General features: G+C 38.3%; 1 protein-coding gene across 1 annotated transcript; it reads right to left on the minus strand.

Moving 5' to 3' along the window:
* Positions 1 to 535: 535 nt before the first annotated feature.
* On the minus strand, positions 536 to 10,161 carry LOC148046764 (vomeronasal type-2 receptor 26-like). The gene is made up of 6 exons (XM_087714936.1): positions 10,082 to 10,161; positions 8,270 to 8,561; positions 7,279 to 8,139; positions 5,597 to 5,824; positions 3,926 to 4,052; positions 536 to 1,437 (listed from the first exon to the last, which is right to left on the minus strand). Exons 1-6 carry the CDS (start codon positions 10,159 to 10,161, stop codon positions 536 to 538), a joined length of 2,490 nt encoding a protein of 829 aa, XP_087571062.1.
* Between the last annotated feature and the right edge of the window lie 551 nt (positions 10,162 to 10,712).

The following is a 10,712-nucleotide window of genomic DNA, read 5'->3' on the forward strand; positions in this document are numbered from 1 at the left end:
AAAGACAGAAGAGACATGTTGCTGGCAGTAACAACAACTATAAATATTAAGGTCTACCTTAGGCAAGAGAAGCATCAGAATGTTTCTACCCTTATTAAGCCTGCATATAGCCATCCCAAAGCACACTTTTTGGTGTCACCTGCCTTCTTAGGATGGTTTAGAGAACCTCCTTCAGGAACATGCAGAAGAAATTGTTCAGCATTTAACAAATAAAATCACTTGAATTCACTAACAGTTTGATGCTGGTCTTATTGCAGATCTAGGAGAAATGCCTGGAATGGTTTGAATTTATAGGTATATAATATGCATCTGGTTTTCCACAAAAATCTCTGCATCTCCCATACTAAATCTGTGAAACTTCCTTGAATGTTGTTGGAAAAAAAGCTTAAACTTGATACAATTTCCCAAACATCCAGATTTAAGAGCCACAAATAAATCAAAATGGTAAGCACCCCTTCCAATGAATAATTAAAAAATAATTTTCAATCTTGTTCTAACTATGACCAACTTTTAAAAAATGCAGAGAAAAGGTTATTTAAGAATGTCTCTTTGTCAAATGTTCCTTGTTGTTTAAATCAGGCCTCAACACAATAATGTAACATTTGGGGAAAAAGATGCATCCTAGGAGGGCAGCAGTAGAGCACAAAATAGAGAAGATCTCCACAGCCACCATGGCTTTTCCTCTGGTGCTCAGGTAGGTTGGCACAAAGGAGACCCACACACTGCAGAAAGCTAACATGCTGAAGGTGATGAACTTGGCTTCATTAAAGGTGTCAGGCAGTTTACGAGCCTGGAAAGCCACAACGAAGCTGGCAAATGAAAGGAGGGCCATATAGCTCAGGACACAATAAAACAGAAAAACTGACCCTTCATTGCATTGTGGAACCATTTCTTTAGTGATTGAGTGCATGTCTAATTCTGGGAATGGGGGAGAGGTTGACAACCACACAATACAGATGCTTGCTTGGAATATTGAGCAGAAAAGGACAATAGAAACAGCCAGTCTTTTCCCCACCCATGTCCTCATCCGAGATCCTGGTTCGGTAGCCTTGAAGGCAAGAGAAACAAGGATGGTTTTGGCCAACACACAAGAGATGGACAATGAGAAAATGAAGCCAAATGCAGACTGTCTGAGGAGACAAGTGACTCTCCCAGGTTGTCCAATGAAGAGCAAAGAGCAGAGGAAGCAGAATAGAAGGGAGATGAGGAGAGTGTAGGTGAGATCCCGGTTGTTGGCTTTCACAATAGGGCTGTCTTTGTGCTTAATAAAAGTTCCCAGCACCCATGTTGTAATGAAGAAGAACACAACAACAAGACAAGCTAAACTATACCCTAAAGGTTCTTCATAAGACAGAAAGGTTATAATTTTCACGAGGCATCCATTTCTTTCTTGGTTTGCATATTGATCTTCTGGACATTGGAAGCAAGCTATCATATCTGAAATTGGAAAAAAAAAATCCAGCCATGTTTTAGTGAATAAATGTAGAGTGTCAACAATGGCTAAACTGATTTCTAAAAATTCTTCATCAGGCAAGTAGCTAATTGTTCTCATGATGCACTTATCTTTGTCATAGTTTGCTTATAGATCGTAGGTGGTATTCAATCAATTCAGACTGGTTCCCAACCACCCACCTACCCCGGCTCTATACCATCCTATTTAGGCACATTTTTGAGGCCGGGTGCATGTGTAAAAGGGACGCGACCTGAACTGTTGGAAATGAAATGTTTATTAACAGACAAACAGGTCCTTGGCAGCAAACTGGCACAGACAACCTGGGCAGCAATCCAGCACAGATAAGGCTTGGCAGCAATCCAGCTCACAATAATGTTCTCTGTCATTAATTCCTGCGTTCACTTCTGCAAGAGGGCCGTGTGTACAAGGAGTCTTTTTATAGTCTGGAGATGAGCCTAATGACCACCAGCTGAGTGCAATTGCCTCCTGTAACTGCGCAACTGTTCCTTACGCCTATTAGCTCTTCGGTGCCGGGCATCCAGGAACAACTCACTGCTGGCGTCCGGCTCACTCTCCCTTGTCTCCTCCCCACTGGTCCAAGACTCAGGCGCCACCTGGTGGCCAACCAGTCTCTCTGCGCCCTGCTCGGAGTCGGAACCCTGTCCAGGGTCCTCCACATCCTCCAGAGCCAACTCTGGTGGCAGCTCCAATGGCTCCTGTTGGGCCACAACATAAACCCTTATCTCAACATGAATTCATAAGAAGATTAATTGACTAGGACCCTAAGGTTGACACAGCTTTCCATCCTTCCAAAGCAGGTAATATGAGGACCCAGATTCTTGTTAGAGTACTAGGCTGACTCACTTAGAGAGGGCTATAAAGCACTGTGAAGCAGTATATACTATAAGTCCAAGTGGTAGTGCTATTGGTAATGGTGATTTGATACAAAATATACAAGCCAGAGAGTGAAAATACCTTTGAATATATCCCTCAGTGATGGGTTTCAAAATTTTTTACTATCGATTTGCTCTCGTGCACTTGCTCTTGGTGGGTGGAGCTTCCCACTCCTGCTACTACTGGTTCTCCTAATGCAGGCCAAATAGGGAACAACCCACCTCTGATCTCCCTGTGTATATTTAATGCATTGTTGAAATTAATTCAAATCTAATTTGAATATACCCAAGGAACTGAAGCACATCCCAAGAAAATCTCTATCCATTTTTAATTTTATTTATGTTTTTATTATACACAACTGCTCCAGTGAAGATATCGTTAAATCTTTAAATTCATATTCACTTCAAGATATAGTAGGAAAATGAAATATTCTCCCTAAAATTCAAGACATTATATCACGGGGGAAATACCAAATGATCAATATCATATCATACATATTTCAAGTGCAAACTACATAGGAATTTTTCTTTTTCTGAGGCTGCAAGGCATCATTTTTATTTAATAAGTTTCTTCTTAATTTGGCTTTCTTCCTTTATTTCTCTTACAGTTCATTTCATTTTTGTGCTAATCCCTAAAAGCAGAATATTGGAATCACGGGCATCAAAATTGAATGTGGCTATGTACACTCTAGGTGTGGATTTTGCAGAGGAGCCAAACTTGAAGAAATACCACATATTAAAAGTAACTATCATATTTTCCAAAATATACCGGAGTATAAGACACGCCTTAGTTTTTGGGTAGCAAAATAGGGGAAATTTTTTTTTGCCTGCCAGGTATTCATCTGGATAAAGTAAGTTGTCTGTCAGCTTCAGCACATAAGTTTGCTGCGCACAAGCATATGCTTTTAATTCTCTGATTGGGGATAAAAAACAGCTTCTAAACACAGGTGATCATTTGGAGAGAGAAGCAATGAGAAAAGCAGGAAAAGCACAGAAGATTGCTTCACTCATTATCGCCTCATTAGGGCTGAAAATAAGCTTCTAAAGCACAGCTGATCATTGGAGAGAGAAGCAATGAGAAAAGCAGGCAAAGCACAGAAGATCACTCCACTCGTTAGCACCTCATTAGGGCTGAAAAAAGCTTCAAAAAAGCTACATTCAGAGTATAAAATTTCAGCCTGTTTCAGGGGAGAAGGAAAAGTTGTGTCTTATATTCTGAAAAATACGAGAGGTGGAAATGAAAGGAATTAAGGTTTAAATTTTGTCATTCATTTATATTCCATATAACACTAAAGGGTAAAAGGTTCCTATCATATTTAGAAATATTAAGAATATTACATAAATTTCATGTTTATTTATTTATTTTTAAATATTTTCTTCCTTTGTTTTTTTTTTAAAAAAAACTTCATATTTTTTTGGTTTTCATTGCCCCATTCAATTTCCAACGATATACTTAAAGCTGCAAACATTCTGCAGAACTTGTTCACAAAAATTCTTGTATGTTTGTTTGTAACGGCACTGTGGCTGATATTTCAAGTTCATCTCTATAACAACAAAATCAGAGACGTTGTTAACATACCGATCAAATTTGAGATTTTGCCCTCTGGGCATAGAACACAATCATAACAGCAGAATTTTTTCCCTTCATTCTTCCTTTTCTGATAACCAGGCTCACAATATTCATTGCACAGAGAGATGGGGAGCACCTAGATTTCAATTTCATAATGTTAGAAAATGAAGATTTATTGTTTTGAAGAAAGTTCAGTTGTTATACTATGAATGAAATGTGCACTATATATATATATATATATATATATATATATATATATATATATATATATATATATATATATATATATATATATATATATATATGTATATATATATATATATATATATATATATATATATGTGTGTGTGTGTGTGTGTGTGTGTGTGTGTGTGTGTGTGTGTGTGTGTGTGTGTAAGTAAATAAATAAAGGGAGACTAGTATAGATCTATTTCAAGCTATTTAGCTCTCATCAGCTAGCCATACCCTTACTGGGAATCGATGGTCTCTTGTGACGAGCCGAAGGACAGAGAATGGAAGTAGTGATCTTCCTCCCATGTTTGGGCATACCGGGGGTTGTAATATATATACACACACACACACACACACACACACACACACACACACACATACATACATATTTGTTTTCTGAGGTTTTTGCAGGTTTTCTCCCTCGTAAAATTGGAAGTGTCTTGGTGACGTTTCGACAAAGTCTCATTTGTCATCTTTAGGCTGGTTTACTCAGCTTCGTGTTTCTAGGAGCAATGTGAGATCGCAGCTGTTTCTTCCTTTTAACTGCCAGTTAAAAACTGCTCACACCCCCACTGGCAGTTAAAAGGAAGAAACAGCTGCGATCTCACATTGCTCTTGTGTAACAAAGGCAACAATAAAAAATAAAAAAAAATGGCTTTCTGTCTGGATGGTCTCTTGTGATGAGCCGATAGACAGAGAAAGGAAGCAGGAGGCCTCCTCCCATATTTGGGCATACCAGGGGTTGTGACACTAAATACATACCTATTTCCCTGGCTCAGCTGATAAAGGAGGAGAACCTTGTGGCTTAGTGGTTAACACAACTGCCTAATGTGTAATACAGCACAGGTTCTAATCCCAGTAAGGGTATGGCTAGCTGATGGGAGCTAAATAGCTTGAAATAGATCTATACTAGTCTCTCTTTATTTATTTATCAGCACAAATACAACACACAAACACACACACACACACACACACACACACACATATGATATGATACAGTCTGTTGTGTTTTCAAATGGCTTCTACTATACTGCACAATGGAGTTGCCATGGTAACGGCTTCACAGTACCCCACATGGGGGCTCCATCTGGTCAGGGGGAAAAATCCAATATTAGAAATTACATTTGGTTCGGACATTTCCCCCCTATAAATAAATACCAGAAAACACCAGGTTATCAGCTAATTTACAACAAAAAGGTCCTGTCAAAATAGGCATCAAAGCATCATGAGATAAGTGGGATTTGAGAATTTTCAGTTCAATGTTTGAGGAAGTGTAATAAATATTGTTCACAATACTATTGCAGTTGGTTTTCGAAAACTAAAAGTGGGGGGGGGTGTCATTTCTTTTTAATCTATTTAATTCTCTTGGATTACCTAGGACAGCAATACATTTCCAAGCCAAATGAATCCATATGAAAATGGTCACACAAACTCTCATTGAAACTATACCTGGTTAAATGATCTATGCCAAATAATCATCTCCTTATTAATGACTAATTCCTGTCCTTTGACAGCATCAGGATCCACTTTACCAACTTTTTGTCTCTGGAAAGTGGAATTGGAAAAAGTGACTATGTTTATGATATCAAATCCACCTTCCATGTCCATATGATCATAAAAAGTCAAGGTCTCTCCAAGAGAATTATTGAATGTCATGCCTTTAAGAAATTGGTGGAGCTATTAAATTGGGAATAAAAAGAAAATAGAACAATGAATAATAGAAAGCTATTACTCAACTAATTTTATCAGTTGTATTCTACATTTCAGGGAGAAACTCTGAAAATGTTGAAAGTCTGTTTCTCCAACTTCTTGAGACCCTCTTTTTTCCCCTCTGCATATGCGAGTAAAAGAAAGATCAGGTATTTCAGTGTGAGTGATCAAACACCAGATAAACAGGATTCTAGTGTCCCGCATCTTCTTCTTCTCTCCTTCTTTTCAATGTAGTCTAAGAAGTGGTATGTGAACAAGTAGAAAAACAGTTTCCAAAATCAGGTTCCCTATCACCTTTTCTAAGAAAGCCTCACTTTTCTGATTTGCTTCTGACTTCCAACCAGTGGTGGCCCCTATTCGGGAGAATTGATTGTTAACTTTCTAAGTAGTTCAGAGAACCGGTTGTTGGAAGAAATTTCCTTTTGTTTTTTTCCCCCCACTTTACAGGGCTAATCCTGTAAGGAAGGAAAGAAGGCAACATTCTGGTGTTGTTTCTAGCCTAATCTTTATTGCCCTGCTTTCAGAAACTGCCTCTCTGGTTAACCCTTATTCCATTGTAACAGCTAAGGCAAAGCGCCCATTGACATAAGTGACATTGAGTTGGCCGTGCCTACCCAATCACATGACCACCGATCCACGTCTACCCAACTGGTCATTAGGGCAGAGAACTGGTTGTTTATTATTTGAATCCCACCACTGCTTCCAACTCATTTTTTTATTTTCATTTAAATTTTCACAGACATAAGGCTGCTGTGGGTGTAGTAAGGACTGAAGGATAGCTATTTAGGTTAAATAGCATCCACATATTATTTTCAGTAATAGGTGAAATGCTTAAAAACTATGGGAATTGAAAAAAACTATGATCCGGATCTTAATTAATGCTTGCATGCTGAAGATGTTCAAAGAGTAAAATGGAAAATATTATATTGATGGAAATAAAGTCATAAAGACTAGGTATTTTTTGTAAAGACAAAATATTCTATTCCATTTTGATAGTTGCATTTACCCTAATTAATTCATACAACATAACTTTGTATTTACAGTAAGGTAAAGGTTCCCCTCACACATATGTGCTAGTCATTCTCATCTCTAGGGGGTGGTGCGCATCTCCATTTCAAAAGCCAGCACTGTCCAAATACGTCTCTGTGGTCATATGGACGGCATGACTAAATGCCGAAGGTGCACGGGACGCTGTTACCTTCCCACCAAAGGTGGTTCCTATTTTTCTACTTGCTTTTTTACATGCTTTCAAACTGCTAGGTTGGCAGAAGCTGGGACAAGTAACAGGAACTCAATCCATTACATGGCGCCAGGGATTCGAACTGCCGAACTGCTGACCATTCTGATCGACAAGCTTAGCCGGTGAGCCACTGCTTCCCTCATTTACAGTACTGTTACAGTATTTTTTTCAAGCAAATTACCTTCCAAGGTTGTGCATCCTCATAGTGTAATAATTTAGGCTTCATCAAATCCCCGTGACTAGATTGAAGTAAGAAGAGAGCATGTAAAGCTTGAGCCAATACATAGACCGCATTATAGATACCATAGCTGTGCCCAGTCAACTGCACTTCAAAAAGAGACCCAGGAATATCCTCCAGCTTTTCCTCTCCTGTACAAATGTTGCCATCCACTACAGTCAAACCAGAAGATGGCAAGGAACAATCAAACACTTGTTCCCAGAAAAGTGGGAAAAAACCATCTTCTTGAATCCAAGGAGGTTTTATGAACTTCAGGAATTCGTTGTGCCCTGGGATTTGCTTTGAGTGAATTGTAAAGAAAATAGCACCATCAAAGAACTGTCGGTCCCATTTTCTTTGTATTCCAGTTAATAAATAATCAACCTGGGCAGTCATGATCCACACCTTTCCCAAGGAACTCTGTTTACATCCAGGGCAAACAAAAAACATGATAGTAGTCACCCATGAAATGGTCAAAGAGTCTCCCGAGACAATGAAGGTCTTGATCTTCTCATCAGCTATACCATTATAAATATTTGTTGATTTATCAATCATTTCATGAAATTTATCCCAGTGGGTTAAATATGGGATTCTTTGAATGGAAGCAGAGCAGATTCCATGTTGGGAAAAGAGGGACTCTATAATCTGCAGGAAACGTTCTCCATTCCAATTATCGGTAGTCAAGATGCCAATCCAAGTCCACCCAAAATGTTGAAGCAGTTGGATGATCCCAATGTACTGAGAAGATTCATTGGGGACAATGGAGTAGAAGGAAGACATCTCTCCATTATCACTATCCAGAGGGGTAAATGATCCATAAGTGAGCTAAAACAAAGAACACATTCATGAAAACAATCTTTTGTAAGGTTATTCAGCTAAGTGGTTATCATTAATCATTGTTTCCCAGAAAGGGGAAGACAAATAAGACTCTTATGTCTATTCTTCAAGTACCTACCTGTGGTATCTTGTATAAACCTACAAGGTTTGCCATATAGGATGATGTTTCAGAGGTGAGTCCCCCAATAATGGCCATAAAGTTTTTCATAGTGTCACACTTGTAGTTGGGGACAAATTGCTGGGATTTGAAGAGTAAGTCCAGGGTTGTCCGGTAGGTTATCATTGGGTGATAATAGTTGTCATGGATATGAAAACCAAGGGTAACATTAGGCAAGATTTGTGGATTTTCATTGATCTCCTTCACAGCAAAAGCCAAGGAAAGGACATGTTGGTAGAATTTTGTTAGTACTCTGTAAATAAAATGATTTCACTCTTTCAGAACTTTAAAGAAGATTTATGTCTGTGCAATGGTAATTGCTATAACTGAGTTAAATATAACAATAACCTCTCCCTCTGTTCTACAGAGGAATTATTGAGTCTGTCATCTGCACCTCTATAACTGTCTGGTTTGGCTCTGCAACCAAACAAGACAGACACAGATTTCAATGGATAAGTAGAACTGCAGAAAAAACAATGGCTAACAACCTGCCTTCCATCGAAGACCTGTATACTTCATGAGTCAAAAAGAGGGCTGTGAAAATAACTGCAGACCACCCACATCCTATTCTACCCTCAAAATGACACTATTGGGCACTTCACACCAGAACAACTAGACACAAGGACAGTTTTTCCCCCTGAATGCCATCACTCTGCTAACAACTAATCCCCACAACACTGTCAAATTATTTACTAAGATTGTATTACTATTCTTCTTCTCATCCTTCCTAGTACCTATCTCTTCCCACTTATGACTATAACCATGTTGCTTGTATCTTTAAAATTTATATTGTTTTATTTGTTTCCTAGTTTCCTAATCTGATTGCTTATTAGTAACCTATGACTATCACTAAGTGTTGTATCTTATGATTCTTGATTAATGTATTCTATTTTGTTTTTCTTATGTACCCTGAGAGAATTTGCACCAAAGACAAATTCCTTGTGTGTCCAATCACACTTGGCCACTAAAGAATTCATTCTGTCAGTCTGTCTGTCTGTCTGTCTGTCTGTCAATCTATCTGTCAATACGTCTGTCTGTTCATCCATCCATCCATCCTTCCTTCCTTCCATCCATCCATCCATCCATCCATCCATCCATCCATCCATCCATCCATCCATCCATCCATCTATCTATCTATCTATCTATCTATCTATCTATCTATCTATCTATCTATCTATCTATCATCAATCTATACCTATCCATCCATCCATCCATCCATCCTTCTACCTACCTACCTACCTACCTACCTACCTACCTACCTACCTACCTACCTACCTATCTATCTATCTATCTATCTATCTATCTATCTATCTATCTATCTATCTATCTATCATCTTCATGATTAAGCTAGCACTATTCCATCTCAATTGAGAACACTGCCAGAATGTAATATTGCCACTTCCCACAAAGAAAAATGTTCTACTATTTCAAAAAAAAAAAAACTTCATTCTTTGGTTCTCAATTTACAATCAAGTTGTATAATGAAATCATGAGTTGCACTTTTCTTGTACTTTTGATGTTATATAACAGCCCTTGATATTTCTTGCTAGCATCCTGATGCTACCATAAATTGGGTTGCCTGGTCTAATTTTGCACCTGGCAGACATAATTTACATCGATTAAAAGCTGTGTCAAATTCCAGAGATGTAAAAATAACCACAGAGAGAAAGAGTTATCATGATGCAAAGAAAAAAAATCCACCTCTCCCTCTTTCCCTGCAAGCATTAAACTTTCCTAAATGGTACAGAGGAGCAAGATAAGAAAAATCCATACTCTGGAAATTCAAAGAGCTCTTGAGCAGGGTGCATCTGAAATGAAACTTCATTGAAATGATAATTTATCATAGAAACCATCCCGCCGAGAACGATGTCTCCTTCCTGGTACCACTGATATTGAGTAGGTATTGGCTCTCCCACAGGGCATTCCAGACTATTGACTCTGGCTACTGGGGTTACAAAAAGAAGAAGAAAAGGAAACATTTGGGCAACAGGAAGTCTTCTGAAATACGTATGAGTCTGATTTCACTTTAATCAGAATTCTGCATTAGCCAGGCTAAATACACCACTTAAGACCTTTTCTACTGCTCCTTATGTATAACAATTGTATAGACCCATCCATGTCCTTTATTCAGATTGCCAAAATCCAACTAACATTGTGTTCAAATGATAGCACCCTGGTACTATGGCAAATCACAGTTTGAAATAAAAATAATTGTAGACTGTACCCTTTCCAATTGTTACTCTTATTTGCAACTCTCTATGGGACAAAACCTTTAAACGTTTTCTTCTCCTCCTCACTAATAGATTTGATGTTTCTGCTTCAGATGTTTACATCTTAGATCAAGTGAACAAATTACAGTCAATAGAATAATTCTAGTGGCAAGATCATTCATTTTGCTCTGCAT

The sequence above is a fragment of the Thamnophis sirtalis genome, unplaced genomic scaffold, assembly GCF_051295495.1.
Source record: "Thamnophis sirtalis isolate CommonGarterSnake01/CBP01778 unplaced genomic scaffold, rThaSir2_p1.2 scaffold_4, whole genome shotgun sequence".
NCBI classification, from domain to species: domain Eukaryota; kingdom Metazoa; phylum Chordata; class Lepidosauria; order Squamata; family Natricidae; genus Thamnophis; species Thamnophis sirtalis.